This window comes from Ursus maritimus, unplaced genomic scaffold (assembly GCF_017311325.1).
Source record: "Ursus maritimus isolate PB19 unplaced genomic scaffold, ASM1731132v1 scaffold_2, whole genome shotgun sequence".
Lineage (NCBI taxonomy): Eukaryota > Metazoa > Chordata > Mammalia > Carnivora > Ursidae > Ursus > Ursus maritimus.
The window spans coordinates 34,888,605-34,905,999 of record NW_024424452.1 but is presented as its reverse complement, the minus strand read 5'-3'; the positions used below and the strand labels follow the sequence as shown (position 1 = coordinate 34,905,999).

The 17,395-nt window shown below is 52.9% G+C and overlaps 1 protein-coding gene and 1 long non-coding RNA gene across 2 annotated transcripts in view; one reads left to right on the top strand and one right to left on the bottom strand.

Annotated features, from left to right (window-relative positions):
• Positions 1 to 11,870, top strand: part of SEC14L5 (SEC14 like lipid binding 5) — a 39,183-nt gene extending 27,313 nt beyond the window's left edge. Inside the window, exons 12-17 of the mRNA XM_040635363.1 lie at positions 2,636 to 2,770; positions 3,822 to 3,956; positions 4,498 to 4,725; positions 5,611 to 5,789; positions 8,116 to 9,262; positions 11,678 to 11,870. Coding sequence (XP_040491297.1) covers positions 2,636 to 2,770; positions 3,822 to 3,956; positions 4,498 to 4,725; positions 5,611 to 5,789; positions 8,116 to 8,224 — 786 coding nt within the window. The 3' untranslated portion in view covers positions 8,225 to 9,262; positions 11,678 to 11,870. The remainder of the gene's footprint in view (positions 1 to 2,635; positions 2,771 to 3,821; positions 3,957 to 4,497; positions 4,726 to 5,610; positions 5,790 to 8,115; positions 9,263 to 11,677) is intronic.
• LOC103668565 lies at positions 4,728 to 17,235 on the bottom strand. The gene is made up of 3 exons (XR_570084.1): positions 17,012 to 17,235; positions 15,282 to 15,425; positions 4,728 to 4,814 (listed from the first exon to the last, which is right to left on the bottom strand). It is a non-coding gene; the product is annotated as an uncharacterized LOC103668565 (long non-coding RNA).
• Positions 17,236 to 17,395: the final 160 nt, after the last annotated feature.

Here is a 17,395-nt window from a genome sequence, read left to right as displayed (position 1 = left end):
CATTCCATTAAAAATAGGCTAGTCACAATGTGCTGAATCAATCTCACAACCATGAGCAGGTTAGGTTGTCCCTGGCAGTTAAAAATCACTGCCCTGGGGCCTTGCTACTGGTCCACAGGCCCCTCTGAGGATTCAGTGCCCCCAGAAAACCAGAGAACTGCTGCTATAAATTGAGGTTCAATCAGGATAGACATTTGAGAGTTAAGTGGGTTCAGTGTTTCACTAAGCACTTACTATGTGCCAGACACCTTCCAGGCGCTGGGGATTAGGAGTAAACAAGCCAGCCACTGTGTCTCCCCACCCCTGTCCTGGGCCAGAGAGAGATAAAGCAGACAACCCCACACAAGCAAATGCTTCATATTTCCCTGTGACAAGGGTGTGAGGACAGTCAGGTTCTTGAAGAGGCTAAGTCAGGCAGCAGGTGACGCAGGGGGGTAATTTAGACTGGAAGTGAACTGCGGAAGGTCCCTCAGAGAAGGTGACTTGTGGCTGAGACCCTAGGAAGGAACAGGAGTCATGCAGGGAAGGGTGGGGAGGAAGGATGGGCCAGGCAACCCACACAGCATGGGCAAAAGCCTAGAGGCAGGATTGTACTTGATGCTTTTGAGAAACTGAAAACCCAGTCCAGAATGGTTGGAGCAAAAAGGAGCAAAAGGGCCGATGGCCCTGGCAGAGGCTGGGAAAATGCTCAGGGACCAGTGTCTGCCAAGTCCAGGCTGTGGTGAAGGTGGGACTTTGTCCTGGGGCAGTAGGGAGCCATGGAGGATTGTCAGCAGGAGAGGATGTGAGCAGACTTCTGGGGCAGAACGTTCTCTGGCTCCTGTGGCTACTTCAAGGTTCTGTTGGGGCTGGACTTGGGAGCAGGAGCTGCAGGAAGGACAGGCAGGACCTGCTCCTGAAGCTTTTTATCTTTAAATATCCAGATCTTTGTGAAAATGAAGTTCCTTTGCTATTTGGAAACTTCTAAGAAGCTGTATATTGGGTGGCGGTGGGAGCCAGTCATTTAGGGTTTTGGCCAGAAGTGGGATTCACCCCAGTGGCTTGATGGGGATGTAACATGAAAGAACTCCTTGCAGAGGTATGGGCAGGATGGAGAGGCCCCAGGGGCTAGCCATTGCAGTGACCCCTGACCACCCCCGGGGGTTGGAGGGACAAGCGGAGGGGATGACATTGTTACCGAGCCCCATGAGAGCTGGAACGGGGTGGGACTGGGGGTGTCCAGGGGCACTGAGGTGGGAGGGACTGGGGGAAGAAGTACCCTGGCCTCTTTCTCTGTTTCCACCTCCCATCTCCTGCTGCTACCCCCCACCCCCCACCCAGTGGCCACACCAGATGGAAGCCAGTGGCACGGAGCCAGGCTGCCGAGGCCCGCAGGTGACCGCTTCCCGGGGTGGAGGCTGAAGGACAGTGACCACACAGGTGGGATTCCCAGTTCCCTGTTGATCCTTTGCCTGTGGCATTCCTCATTGAATTGGCTCGTGCCCTGACAATATCAAGTCCTTCCTTCCCGCCCCAACTATGTATTGAGTCAGCTACCACACCAGCACTGGGTGAGGGTGCTGTGAAAAACAATGGATCAACAAGCAGCTTAGCGTTCAGGGTTGAAATACTTTCCATCTGGGGTAAACCAAACAGGATCCATACAGTGGAATATTATTCAACCATAGAAAGGAACAAAGTAGTGACCCAGGCTACGATGTGGATGAACGTGGAAACCATGATGCTGAGTGAGAGAAGCCAGACACAAAAGGCCACGTATCACGTGATTCCATGTCTATGAAGGGTCCAGAACAGGCAAATTCATAGAGACAGAAAGCAGATCGGTGGTAGCCAGGGGCTGGGCGAGGGGCACGGCGAGGGACTGCTGATGTGTATGAATGTGTAAAAGGAATGGGGTTCCTTCTGGGGTGATGAGAAAGTCTTAGAATTATGGGAAAGTGGTAGTTATACATCATAGTAAATGAACTAAAACCCACTGACCTGTTCACTTTATTTATTTTTTTTTTAAGATTTTATTTATTCGACAGAGATAGAGACAGCCAGAGAGAGAGGGAACACAAGCAGGGGGAGTGGGAGAGGAAGAAGCAGGCTCACAGCGGAAGAGCCTGATGTGGGGCTCGATCCCACAACACCGGGATCACGCCCTGAGCCGAAGGCAGACGCTTAACCGCTGTGCCACCCAGGTGCCCCTGACCTGTTCACTTTAAAATGATTAGTTCTGGGCATCTGGCCAGCTCAATCAGAAGAGCATGCGATGTTGGGGCACCTGGGTGAGCATCTGACTTCGGCTCAGGTCATGATCCCGGGGTCCTGGGATTGAGCCCTGTGTCAGGCTCCCTGCTCATCGGGGAGTCTGCTTCTCCTTCTCCCTCTGTTGCTGCCCTCCTCCAGTCATTGAGTGTGCTCTCTCTTTCTCAAATAAATAAATAAAATCTTAAAAAAAAAAAAAAAAGAACAGAAGACCATGTGAGGCTTGATCTCAGGATCATGAATTCAAAACCCACACTGGGTATAGAGATTACTTAAATTAATAAAAAATTAAACAATAATAAAATGCTTAATTCTTTATGAATTACATCTCAATATAAAACAAACAAAAACACCATGCCATCTTGTCTCCTCTCCCTCACTTCAGATCAGCCCCTTCATCAATGAGAACACCAGGCAGAAGTTCCTCATCTATAGTGGCAGCAATTACCAGGGCCCCGGAGGTCTTGTGGATTACCTGGATAAAGAAGTGATCCCCGACTTCCTCGGGGGAGAGTGTGTGGTGAGTGTGTGGCTGCAGGCCCTGGGCTGTGGCCTTGGAAGGAGCCAGAGATTGCTGGGGCAGGGCTGCAGAGGCCCAAGGAGGCTGGAGTGGGGCCCTCCACTGTGTGTGTGAGGTGCTGGGAGCTGGAGAGGTCATGCTTTCTCTTTTGGGGGACAGGGCTTGTTTTCGAAGCTGCCCCAAAGTGAGGTGCATCCTCTCCAAAGGAAGGGCCTTACTTTGGTTCTTTCAAACATAGTGATCCAGATGGAAGTTTCTGGAAGCCCAGAGACCAGGCCAGTCAAAGGTTTACCTTGGTATTTCCCATTCAGTATGTTGCTAGGTAGCAGTCAGAGTTTACCTGCTGACTTTGCGCCCTCTGCTGTCGGGAGAGGTGACTCAAACATCCCAGTGGTCTGGACTCTGGAGCTGGTGTATCCAAAGGTACACCAAGGGTATTCCCAACCCACAGCCCCATAGAGTGGGAAGATCGGCCAAGGGGAGGGAGACACAGACCCCTTCTACTGCCTCCCCCTGGGGGTGAGATGACACAGGAAGGGGTGACCCTGGGTCACGACGGTCTTATCTCACCTGGCTGTGGGAGGGCAGGCCCCTCTCTCTTCTCTAACAGAATACCAAACTCCGAGCTTACGTGATTTCTGAGTAAAAAAAAGGCATTTCCTAGGAATTCTGCCACGCTTGCCCATTTTCTCCACTTGTTGAGATACGTATGCAAGATTTATGTTTAGCAAATGGGCCTGTAAGACCAGCATGGTAATAAGAGACAAGAGCCTGGGGGGCCTGATAAACATGGGTTTGTGCCCAGGCTCAGCCACTTTCTGCTGTGTGATCTCAGGCAAGTGGCCTGACCTCTCTGAGCTTCCATCTTCCTCCTCTGTGAAACGGAAAGAATAACAGCTCCTACTGCATTGTGGTTCTGGAGAGTAAATGAGGTCATGGAAGCCCTGTACCCTACTCCCTAAGGAGTCGCTGTGACAAGTGCAGTTTCAGGGTGCATGGAGCACCCTTCTGTGGGTCAGCCAGGCCTGCCACTTTTGTCTTTGTCCCCCAGTGTAATGTCCCTGAAGGAGGGCTGGTCCCCAAGTCCCTCTATCTGACGGAAGAGGAACAGGAGCACACGGACCAGCTGCGGCAGTGGAGAGAGACCTACCAGTCGGCCAGCGTGCTCCGAGGGGCCCCCCACGAGGTGCTGGGACCTGGCCTGGGAGGGCCCACTGGGCAGGGGTGCTGTCTTAGGCCAGGGTCCCCTGAAGCAGAGCCTGAGACCAGGGTTCTTGTGCCAGCGATTTGTTGAGGGTGAGCTCGAGGGAGAAACCTATAAGGAGAGGTGGGACAGGGTGGGTGTGGGGATGGATGTAAGCACAGGGGCGATGTAGCCGAGTCTTGCCCAGCCTGATCCAAGGGGAGCACTGGGCTGTGCAGAGCATGACAGATGGACAAGCCTTTTGTACTCTCGCATCCATCCTTGGCTGTGGGTCACCCACCCCATGACAGGGTGGGACCTCCCAGCCATTTCAGACACAGGCAGGTCCATTTGCCCAGAGCAGTTCTTAGACAGTGGAGGCTGGGGGCCTCAGCAGCCCATCCTCCCCACAGCGGGGACTGGAGACCCAGGTAGGTACCCCACAGCTGCTACTGCAGCTGACCTCCCCATCCCACCTCCCCACTCCCAGTGGGGTCCCCGACCCGACTCTCAGACTATCCCCTCCTCCCCTCGACCCATGCAGGTTGTGGTGGAGATTCTGGAGGGGGAGTCAGTCATCACCTGGGACTTTGACATCCTGAGAGGGGACGTGGTGTTCAGCCTGTACCACAGCAAGCAGATGCCCAAGCCTGGCCCCCAGGAGCCTGGGGCCAGGGCTGGCGGGCAGCTGACAGACAAAGGCTGGGTCCTAGGTGTGGATTATAGCCGTGTGGAAGCCCCTCTTGTCTGCCGGGAAGGGGAGAGCATCCAGGTTTGAACTCCTTTGTTCATTTATTCATTCATCATACAGGATTGAGTGTTCGCTGTGTGCCAGGGTTCTGGCCCTTGACCTCGGGGACCCTGTAGGACAGTCAGGGAGAAAGAACCGGGCAGATCTAGGACTCTGGGGACCCCAGGACCCCAGCCTCAGAATCCCCTGGGACTCTTGTCAAAGATGCAGACTGCCAGGCCCCATGCCAGGGGCGTAACTCAGAACCCCTGGGCACGAGGCCTGGACTCTGCATCCCTCACCCTCTCCCAGTGATTTCTGATGTGTTAATTTCAGAACCTATGCAGCAGAGACGCTCTAAGTCTGGGGACAGAACTCAGATGCGTTTTGCAACATGAACCCTCCTGCTACTCACATGCTCCTCGAGGCCAGTGCTCGCAAGTCTTAGATCCCCAGCTCTACTCACTCACTCACACTGCACAGACTCCAGGGAGCATGGCGGATCTCACCCAGGGTCCCTGAGCAGCAGGCTGTCTTGCACCTCACACACCAGCACCCCTAGCCCTCCCTGAAGTTGCTCTTATTACAACACCTCCATGCTCACTGTCCAGGCCCTCCACTAATTCTAACCAACCTGCCAGCTCCCTGCCAGATCCCTCCTGGGGCAACAGAATAAAAGCCCAACAAAATCCAGGCATTTCACCAACTGCACCTGTTCTCCTGCAACCACAGCCGCTTCCCAGGCCTCCACTTCCACCAGATCAGAGGGAGGCTCTCAGCGCCCACAGATACGGGGCTAATGGCAGAAGGGTCAAGGAGGACTTTGGGAGGCCCTGCGAGGAAGACTTGCTGGTGCATTGGTTTGGCAAGGGGCTCCTGTCTGTCGCCAGGCGGACCAGAGCCTCAGGCAGGGCTGCTGTGTTTCAGGGCTCCCATGTGACTCGGTGGCCTGGCATTTACTTGCTCCAGTGGCAAATGCACAGCCCCCCTGGCAATGTGGCCTGCAGCCTCCCAGGTGTAGAGGACGTCCTGACGGCCCTGCACAGCCCTGGCCCCAAGTGCAAACTCCTCTACTACTACGAGGTGCTGGCGTCTGAGGACTTCAGGTAGGAGCTGAAGTAGGGAGCCTGGGCAGGAAGGGCCCCCTACTGCCCTCCAGGCCACGCCCATAGCACTTCTGAGGCCCCTTCCTTCTGGGCGGGAGGACACTGGATTCATCTCCCCTACTTGCCTTTGAGCTTATCCAAGGGTGGAGCCCCAGCGCTGTTATGGTTAAAATTCTCCAGTGGTTCAGCACCTGCGTGAGCAGTTGGATCCAACACTATGTCCAAATGCTGCGTTAGCTACAGAACCTCCCCTTCAAAAGAAATTCTGGACAGAAGCCTAACATACCAGATCAATGGCTGGGAGCCCAAAGCCCTCCTATTTGGACCTCCTCTCACTCCTAGAAACCCATAAAACAGGGTTGGACTGTTCTAGAATATTCTAGAATAGTGTCTCACAGACCCCTCTCCCCAAATGTTGCTTTCGGAGAGGCAGGAAGTGTAGTGGTTAAGGGACCTCAAGCACTTCCTGGTGGCTGTGAGACCTCAGGCAAGTCACTTAAGGTGTCTGAGCCTCCACCGCCCCATCTGTTAAACGCGGACTGCTGAAGCCCTTACATCATGGGGTTGTCATCAGAAAGAAATGGTTGGGGGGAAGCCTGCCCTTCACTGAGACATACAGTAAGCACTTGATAGCAAAAATGAAGCAGAGGGTGAGGAGATGGAGCAGATGGTTTCTTCAAGGCTTTACATTTTATCTTTTAAAAACAAATGCAATTTTGCATCCTGCTTCATGACATATCTGTGGTAGTTTCCTTTTTTTTTTTTTTAAGTAGGCTCCACACCCAGTGTGGAGACCAACATGGGGCTTGAACTCACAACCCTGAGATCCAGATCTGAGCTGAGATTCAGAGTCGGACACTTAACCAACTGAGCCACCAAGAGCCCCTGTTAGTTTCCTTCTAAAAATGATGCTTTATATTCTTTATATTCAATGCCCTCCTGGGTGTTGCCTCTGTATCCATATGCCAGGGGGAGCTCCAAGTCCCCTAAGGGCACAAGTAGGCCCGTGTGAGAGATACTGGGCCAGTCCCTTACTCCAAAGACAGCCCCACAGCACGGGAGGGCTGGTGATTTCCTCTTTGGGAAACAGCTTGTTTTGCCCACTGGGCACCAGTGCAGGGAACAGACACCGTAGACACCAGCATCTGGGGCTGCTGCCTCTAGGAGGGCAGGTGGAGGCTGAAGGGTGGGCCAGAAACTGCTTGCCAGCCTGTCGGGTCTGGTCCGTGTGGGGGAACCTTGCTGCTCTGACCTTCAACAGCTCACAGAGAACCAGTTCAAGGGCCAGTTCCTGGCTGTCCTCAGTAGGCAGGGGTTGGGCTGGGCCCTGGGGAACCAGACACACAGGGTCCCCCATCCCGCGATCACACCTGTACAAAATTATGATCAGCAGTGGATGCCGCGACGGTATTCCAGCCTGGGGTCCTTGCCCAAGGTCACAGAGCCAGGAGGTGCCAGAGGTCTCAGCAGTTGTCAGAGCACAGGACACGGGGCCTGGCACAGGGTAAGGGGGAGGTACCTGGGAAGTGACACTGGAGTTGGACCTAGGTGGGCTGCACACACATCACCTGGAGGGGGGTGGGGGGCTGTTCTCAGAAAGCAGACTGTGGCTCTGGTGCAGCGGAAACTCTTCAGCTCTAACGAGCTGCAGGAGGCTGCCGTGCCGGTCCCCACACCACACTTCCAGTAGCCAGACCCTAAAGCTGCACTGGCCAGCCAGGTAGCTACTAGCCACATGGAGCAATTTAAACTTAGTTATTACAGCTAAATAAAAGTAAAAAATCAATTCCTCAGCCGCACAAGCCACAGTTTGAGTGCCCAGTAGCCCCACGTGGCTGATGGCTGCCACACTAGATAGCACAAAGGTGGAATGCACCCGTCATCACAGAAGGTTCTCCTGGCAAAGTTAACAGGCGGGAGAGACCGGCACAGGTTCCAAGACAGGGGAGGAGAGTTTCAGAGAAGCTCAAAGGAGGCTACAGGGGTGGGGTGGGGTGAGGCTAGAGATAGGACCAGGGACTGCCCAGTTTGTGGGGCACCCTCTGGGCCAGGCTAGGTCCCCAGCTCAAGGAAGCCCCTGAATGGTGTGTGGCAGGCTGGGATCGTGGGGGTGGGGCAGGAAAATGGGTGGAGCCTGCTTTCTCACGGTAACTTCACTTGCTTTTCCCTCTGTACTTGCCCTCTGTGCCTGGGGTGGTTACCAGCCTTGTGGAAAGAGCCCTGGGGCCTCATTTGCAGCATCACCAGCTTTTCCACTGCTGTATGTGGGCCCCAGGGCTGTGTCACCACCAGAAGGTAATGTGCGTGCGACGCCCTTCCTCTCCAGGGGCTCCATGTCCAGCCTGGAATCCTGCACCAGCGGCTTCTCCCAGCTCAGCGCCACCACCTCCTCCTCTTCTGGCCAGTCCCACAGCAGCCCCCTGGTCTCCAGATAGCTGGGACTGAGCCCTGTGGGGCAGCCTGCTTGCCTCCCACGTCTGCAAGTGTCCATGGGGTCTGGGACCATGTGGGCTGCAGCCCTGGGTCTGGACACTGACTAAATTGGGGCATCTGGAGCCAATGGCAATGATCAGCTCATGCACTCTCGAGGATGCAAGGACAGAATGATCTCCTTTGAGCTTCATGTAAGGAAAAGCCAAGGAGTGGGTGGGCCACCTTTGGGTTGGCCTGGTCTGGGAGCTCAGGGATGTCATCAGGCTCAGCATCCCCTCTCCACCTCTGGCTCTGCTTTCCCTGGGGTAGCCTCCTCAGGTGCCCTCCCCACTCAGGGGACCCCATCACCATTAGGCTCCCTCCCTTCCCCCAGCTCAGCTTCGGAAGAAAACCTCTCTCCCTCAAAGTTCCACGCAAGCTCCCAGAATGGAGTCTAATCAGCCTGCCAGGGTCCCACGCTGGTCCCTGAATCAATCACAGTTTCCAGGGGAAGAGAGAACACTGATTGTCCGATCTGGACCAATCACCATAGGGGGATGGGGTTTCAGTGATTGGTCCACCTGGACCACATGCCTGTTCCTGAAGCCAACCACCTGGCTTGAAAAGCCTAAGGAGTTTGCCTCTAGGAATACCGGGGTACCCCACAAGAAGAGGGAAAGAACACTGGGTTGGCAGAAATGACCGTTTTCACATCTGATTCCATAACGATGCCCTGTGTTCCAAGACATGCATGGTGCGCAATTATATGAGTTACAGGCTCCACTTTCTGTGGGGAGCAGCCCACCTGGACCTGAAATCCATTCTCCCAGCACTTGCCTAGGAAGTCAACCTGACCACCACTGACTTGAGGAGGGTGGAGAGGCCCAGGCAAGTGATGAAGTGGTTCTGGCTGTCTTTAAACTCCTCTGGAGGTCCTGTCCCCCCCTGCCCCTTGGAGCTGTTTAATTATGACTTTTTTGGTTGTAAGTCACAGAGACCTACAGAGACAGTAACCAGTCATCATCACATGCAAGTGGCCAGTCCAGGAGTCCTTGCTTCAGGTAAGGCTAGATCCAGGATCTCTACATGGCATCAGGACCCCCCTGTGGGGAGGAGGAGGTTGTGACTTTGTTGTGTCTGCCCTAGGGCAAATCTTACCCCTGGAACCGGCCTCAATAATGACAGAGTTCCTGCATAGGAAAGTTTTGGGTATCCTTGGGGCTTGAGGACACTTCTCCTTTCCTTTCCTGGGCTTCCAAAAAAGGCAGCAAGGCAGAGGTTACTAACTGGCAGCCTGCAGACTGATCTGACTTTTGTTTTTTGCCTATAGAGGGATTTAAAAGTTGGGGCATTTCACACAGAAATCAGGCTGTCCTGCTTCCCTTAGGCATTTGGGACTGCTGGCAAAATGGACCATTACTGCCATGTAAAGGCAATACCACTGTGCCCCTTCATAGGGCCACCCCAGTTCTCACCCCTCTATCAACCTGGTCCATGTCACTCACTCCCATTATCTGCCTGGGAGGGACCTCACGGATATGGCTCAGTCAACAGCTGGGGGGCCAATCTGGGGCCAAATGGCTCAATGGTACTCTTCTCTTGTAGCCGTGCTTACAGCTGGGGGTCATATCTGGTCAACACCCAGTCACTGGGCCTTGCCGGAGGGGTAGGCTTACAACCATGGGGTTCATGCTTCCATGTAGTCTCAGCATGATGGAGCAAGGAGAGCAAGGACTTCCTTGCATACCAACCTCACCCCCAAACCTGGAGCAGAGGGAAGGAGACACCTTCTAAGAGACATCCTTCTCCCTGCAGGGAGGGATTCTCATCCCTCACCTTTTGCTCCTTAGGTATAGGAACAAAATCCAAAACCACATCCTGCATGAAGGTGTGTGAGCACATGAGGGAGAGAGGTAGGGGGAGACTGGAGACATTCTCAAAGCTAATATTCCCATGTCACCAGGCATTTAGGTGAGGAATTTGAGATCTTTTCACCAGTCTTTCGATGAGTTTCTAGCCTGTCTCTAAAACCCAGGTGCACTCTAGAAGCATTCTGGGGTAAGCTGCCCTAACACTCCCCACACATTAGTTGTCTAGGACTAGCACCAGGGAAAGATGAAGAAGCCTTTCCTTGACTTGGGGTTATACTTGGCTTGACAACTGGAACCTGGATCTGCTGTGAACAGTCCAGCCTGGACAAAAGGGATGAGCTTCAGGCCCTCTCAGTTCTCCCCTTGAGAGCTCATTCTTTCTCCGTTGGGAAAACTCCAGCTCAAACTGGCTTACAAAGGGAATTCCCTGGGTTCTCTAACTGGGATGGCTAAGGGCTTGCTTGCTTCAGGTACAGCTGGATCCAGGAGTGCAGTGTCCTCAGCCTCATGTGCTCATCCTCTCAACCTCACCCAGACCTCCTGGCTCTGTGTCTCTTCTCACACTGGTCTCATCCTCTCCTCCACCTGGAGGGAAAGGTGGCTGCCAGCAGCCCCAAGCCTACAACCACAGGGCTCACAATCTCTAAGGTTGAGAGAATTCTCCATCTCAGATCCCACAGAAGGTCTGACTGGCCCTGTTTGAGTTGAGCGCTCGCTCCTACAGATGTACTGGCCAAGGGGCTGTGGGTCCTGTGATTGCCATTTCCTCCAGAAGCAACGGTGGGATAGGAGAGAGCAGATCACCCCAGGACAAGGGAAGCTCGGACACAGAAGCAGCAGGCAGCCATGGTGGCATCTGCTGCAGTCCACCCCCCCTTGCTGGAGGTCTCTGGGGTCCAAGCTGGAGCTTTATCAATCAATAGGTCTTTCCTGACTTTGGGAGGCATGAGATTAAAAATCCAAGGAAGGGCTGCCAAGTTCCTGGCTTCTGTATTTCCCTAGACCCCAGGGTTGGAAGCTCCTTGGCTTGGTTTCTTTCTCCCTCTTGCTCATGAACCTGTTGTGACCAGGACATAAACAACCCACTAGCAAAAGGATCCTGCCTACACACTGTGTTTAGGAGCTTACGTCTTAAAATTTAGATGGGGCAGGGTTTAAACCCCAGCCACCTTTTCACTAGCTGTGTAACTTCCAGCAGGTGACTTAACTCCCTTGTGCCTCAGTTTCCTCATCTGTAAAATGGGGATGTGCCTACCTCATTCACTGGGTTGTCGTGGGACAAGTGAGAGCAGCTATAGAGTCCACAACCCCAGTGCCCAGCACAAAGAAAGCACATGATAAATGTCAGAGGTGATCCTGATGATTTAAGGCTTCTCAACCAAACACTCCAGACTCCTTCCTAAGGATGCCTGCCTGTCACTGTTTCTCCTGGGACAGAAGGCTCAGCACCACGTACATATGGAGGAAAGTGGGTAGCAGGATATAACTTCCCTCTTACCTTCCCATTTAGAAACTGCTTGTGTTTTCTGAGCAAATCCACTAATCTGGAAGAGCATCATTCGGAGTGGTATTCCCAAAACTAGCTAGAGAATGTTCTTTCTACAGGCTGAAATACAGGGATTCTGAGAATTTTTTCTCCCACCCTGCACTCTGGAATTCCTCCTCCTGTAAAACCAAGTGTTCAATGAGAATACTGTAATTCTGTTCCGCACACTCTATTTCAGCCAGTAAAACACGATGTTCCTTGTTTGCCTGGTCATTTGCTCCCACCAAAAGCATTAAACGTTTTAGATTTGGATATACCTCAATTTGTCTACCTCCTAAAACCCTGGAGGTCTCCCTGGGCTTGTTCAAGAGTGACTCTGCTGTTGTTTATAAGACTCAGAAGCATTTTCAGCAGGGGTGGTATCACCTTCAAGGGGTTGTGAGTTGGTTCTTGGGGGAAAGGGAGCACATTAAAAAATCACATTTTTGTATATAAAGCACAGATATATGGGAGTAGTTCTTTAGGGCTGCCATAACAAAATCCCACAAACTTGGTAACTTAAAACAACAGGAACGGATTCCCTCACAGTTCTGGAAGTCAGAAGTCTGAGATCAAGGTGTTTCCTGACACTAGGGGAGGATCCTTCCTGCCTCTTGGAGCTTTTGGTGTCTCCCAGAACTCCTTGGCTTGTGGCTGCATTGCTCCTATCCTGCCTGTCTTCACATGGCTTCTTCTGTGTCTCCTGTCTTGTAATGACACCAGTCACTGGATTTAGGGTCCACTCTAAATCTAGTATGATTTTAGCTTGAGCTCCTTAACTCATTACATGTGCAAAGACTACTTTCAAAGACAGTCACATTCTAAGGTTCTGTGTGTCTGGATGTTAATTCTGGGGGGCGGGGATGGTATTCAAACCACTGCATATGCATAGGGTGCATAAACAGATGTATACTTAGTTTGTCAGTGGTATTAAATGCAGATCCCCAGGCCCACTCAGCACTGCTGACTGGGAATCTTGAGGGTGGCTTCCTGGGATTCTACTTGCCAGGTATCCAGGTGAAGGTGAGGGCCCTGCCATCTATCTCTCTGGGCCACTCTGCCCTGCTCCCTGGGGTTTGACTTAAGTCCTAACGTTATGTCCAAGGACAGCCACAGTCCTGAGGTTGGGGGCCGGGTGGGGGGCCTGTCCAGGGCACCCCTGGTCCTTTATCGCAAGCTTCCTTGGGACACGGAGCAGGGGTGCTGGCTGCCACACACATCATGGGGTTCTGGAAAAGCTCTCTTGTTTTGGAGCAGAAGCCCAAGGACTGTCGCTTGGGGAGCAGAGGAGCTGTGGTTCTTTTGTGTAACTGCTCTAGGGCCCCCTGTCTATACCGGCTTTGGTTACCCAGCCCCACCCAACACATCCAACTGAGGGAGAGGAAGCAGCCCTTGTCTGCTTTGGTACAGTGCATGTATTCATTCTCTGGGACTTTTCCATGGATTTCTCTGCAACTGTGGGTAAGAGCTCTCAAAGGACCAGCCAGCTGACTCCTGCATGTGGCGGGGGTTGAGAAAGACAGAAGTCCCTGGGGCAGGCCAGCTGGGATCAGGTCTGAGCCATGAGTCACTGCTGACGTCTGTCCTGGGCAGAATCGTCTCCCCAGAAGCCCCCTGGGGTTTGAGGGGCCCAGAGAGGGCAGGTCACACCAGGGCTCCCTTATGACCCAGAGGCTGCCTCTGGGACCAATTCTTCCTCTGAGGCCAGGGGCCAGGTCCAAAGCAGACCACTGTGGCCTCCATGGAGGCAGGTCTCAGGGCACTAGCAACTGCTGGAGTTGGGGTAGGGCCTGGAAAGAGCTGGAAGGAAAAGTGCCAGGAAGCTCTCAGGGACATGAAAGGCGACTGTGGCTTTCAAACTTCTCTTCAATCCATTTCCCCTCTCCTCCCTTCAAGTGTAACTTGAAACCTCTGACTTCAGAGTTTCCTGGAGCCCAAGGTTTCAGAGACACCGACCCCTTTGCAAATCCAATGAAAGCTTGGGGCATCACACTTGAATTGTTCCCATATCAGGGCTCCTAAGAGCCTTTGAAAGCCCACCCCTTAAGCCCAGGATTGAACTTTTTTCTGGGGACCCTCCTGATGCTCAAATTTTATAAAGAGCATCCCAGCAGCCATATGTTACCATGGCAACAGGACTCTGGGGGTTCCAAGTCAGGCCACCAAGACATCTGGTCCACATTCTGTGCCCAGGGGTCTGCCATCTGTACCATGAGGAGGGGAGGGGATCTTTGCACTGCCATAACTAGTCCCTGTTAATCCCTGGCTAGCAATCCCAAAGCTTGATGACTTGAGCTCTTGTATTATTTGTCAACACGTGTCCCTACCCACCACCAAAGGGAATTGTCAGAATCTCAAAACACCTTCCTGCCTCTGCTCCATGTCCTACCTAAGCTCCGCAATGCCTGATTCCAAAATGTGCCTCTCCTCAAACAGTATGAGTGTTAGACTCTGTGGGTTGCCAGAGACCCCCAAATCCTACACAAAGTGCCTCAAGCAAAAATGGGGATTTACTGGTCCATGTAATTAGTCCAAGAAGGATACAGGCTTCAGGTATAGCTGGATCTAGGAGCTTAAATGATTGTCCCCCTTTCTCTTGATTTGGTTCTCCTTCACATTGGCTTCACTGTCCTTTTCCAAGTAGCCCACACCCTGACAATCTCAGCAAAGTGTTTTTCCCCAAATTCTAGCAGAAGTTCCAGGGTGGGCTCTGGTGAGCCAACTGGGACAGGGGACTACCTCTGATCCATTTATTCATGCCATCTGGGACTTGAAGGGATGGTACTAGCCAAACCAGAGGGATGGAGAATGGGTGAGAGGTAGTGCCCTAAAGGCAATGGGAGGGAGGCTCGTGGCCATGGTTCTCACTGTCCTGACCACCTTCACTGGGCATTCTCATTACCACTGGGAGGCGTCTGGATACAAGAAACTGCAAATTTTGGATGGCTACCTCTGGGTGCTGAAGCATACTCAGCCCCTGTGTAGGGCAGGCTGGACGTGCCAGGGAGTTAACCCCCCAAAGCATGATGAGAGTGTGTTGGCTGACCAACACCCCACCAGAGGCACAACCCCAAGACGTTCTCTGCATTCTCCCAGAGACCCCAGGTGATCAAGCCTGGCTGCCCACAGTGGGGAGCTGCTCACTAACGCACTGTGTACTGGCTGCCTTTCCTTCCTCACTTCCCTGTCCCCCACCAGGGCTTCTTCGGTCACCTCCCAAATAAACTACTTACCCCTCCATCCTTATCTCAGGTTCTGCTGCTGGGAGGGATCCAGCTGAAGACAGGGCATTTATTAAAAGAAGAGGGACTGGGTGTTGGGCAGGCACAATAGATACCCCTCTACAAAGAAGGGAGGGTGAATGTATCCTAGTCGCTGAACCAGGGACCCCTCCAGCACGTCATGATGGACCCTCTTCAGCTCCCTCTGGCCTAAAATCCACCAAGTCCATGCACAGCACCGTAACCTCCCAGCTCAGCTACCAGCCCAGCCAGGGACAGAGATGTCCTCTGCAGAGGTCAGAGCTTCCAGGACAAGGGTTTCTACAGCCTGTTGCCTCAGAACCCCTAAAGGTGCTCTCTGTAGATTCCCAGACCCCCTGCCCCTGACATTTTGATTCGACAGGCCTGGGACAGGATCTGAACATGTGCAATCATACAACATTCCTGGGGAATACACTCTGACCTGCAGCCAGCTCAGGAACTGTGTCTCAGGAACATGCCAACGTGATTCAAAGGTGTCTGGGAACTCCTCCAAGCTCTTGTCACTACTTCCTACCCTTGAACACTGGGAGCAAAACATCAAAGCAGCCCAGGGACCAGTTGTGCACTAAAAGAGAGCAAAACACAGGATGAGACTTCCAGGTAGAGTTGAAACACAAGGTCCCTGGAGGAACATGTGAACTTGGTTGTTTCCATTTCTGGAAGGAGGAATTACAACTTGAAGCATTTGCCTAGTTCGTTGGATGAGCAGCTGTCCTCAAGTTCCTCCTGGACATGCTGTGAATGCCCCCCGCCCCAAACCTGGGTCACAAGCCCAGAAAACAGGCTCAGTTAGGATGTAGGAATGACAGCAGCCTGGCCGTGGCTAGTGTGGGCTTCGGGTGATGGTTCACTAGGTGTAGGATCAACCATGCCCAAGGATACCGACAACTTGGCCTGTGGCTCCCACTGCAGGACCAAAACACAGCACTCCGGAGGGAGTATCACAGGCTGGCTCAGCAGCTCTCAACTTCAGGGGGAGACAGGAAGACACGCAGTCACATAGACCCATTCCTGCAGGAACTTGGGAGTCTGGGAAACTGGCCTGTGATATTTCACTTCTCAGAACCAAATTCTTCCTTTCTGAAGAGAAACTATATCATCAGGACAGCAGATGGACTGCAGGATGGGCTCAATGAGCCTCCTGGACTCAGGTCTCTTCGCAGCTCTTCTCACTACAGAGTGGGGTCTGTCTCCTTTCACCTTGAATCTGGGAGTCCTGGGGAACCAGCTGACAGAACATGGTGGAAACAAGGTCACGCCAGCTCTGAGCCGAAGCTTCTAAAGCCCCTGCATGCTTCTCTTCCAGGATGCCCGTCCCCACCTGGACCCCAAGACTGAACCAGCCTCCTGGAGGATGAGGCACTAGGTGGAGCTACGTCATCAGCTGCGGCCATCCCAGGCCAGACCCCAGTGGGCCCATTAGCTGTTGCAGACATACCAGTGAGCCCAGCTGAGATCAGTGACCCCAGCAAACATCAACAGATTCACCCAGTTGACCCCAGAATCATGAAAAATAATCGTTTTTCAGAAGAAGCAGTAACTGGTTGTTGTTTTAAGCCACCAAGTTTTGGACTGGTTACGCAGTACTAGATAGCTACTAGTTACACGACGTCTTAGTCTGCTCAAGCTGCTATGACAAACACCATACACTGGACAGCTTATAAACAGACACGTATTTCTCCTAGTTCTGGAGGCTGGAAGTCCAAGATCAAAGTGCGGCAAATTCAGTTCTTGGTGAGGACCCACATCTTGGCTTGCAGACAGCTGCCAGCTTGCTGTGTGTTCACACAGCCTCTTCTCTGTGCTTTTGTGGAAAGGGGGCCCTCCTGTCCCTTCCCCTCATAAGAGCACTAATCCCACCATGAGGGAACCACCCTCATGACCTTATCGAAAACTAATTAAACCAAAGGCCCCACCTCCAAATACTATCACATGGGTGGGGGAAGGGGAGAGGGTTAGGGCTTCAACATAGGAATCTTGGGGAGACACATTCAGTTCATAATGTGCATGAGTCTCTTTGAGGACCTCCGTCATCTCTCATCCCAAAAGATCTGCTGAGCACAGTGTAATATCCATTCATGGAAGGGGGGGTGCTACCAGGCACTTCCTGAATACCCTTCACGGCCACACGGTACAAACTCAGATACTCACGGGGCTGGCAGGCCATGGACTGCTGGGGCTGCGATGACCTGGAGAAGGCAGGCCCAGATGGGGACTGCGGATTCTCATTTCTGACAAGTCACTGCCCTGGAGGGACGTCGGCAGGGGCTGCAGGCTCACCCTCTTTTAAAAAGAAATATGAAACCTGAAATTGTTTATCTCTTGGCTTTTATACGCTGGTAACTAATTTAAATTCCATTAAGTCATGGTGCAGACTAAACCTTTTCCCTTCGAAACATGGTCCAGACAACCCCCCCCCCCCCCCCCCCCCCAAGTCTCAGCTTCACCTGGGAGCTTGTTAGAGATTCAGACTCCTGTACCCGACCCCGGGTCAGAATCTGCATTTTAACAGGATCTCTGGGTGACTCGCGTGCA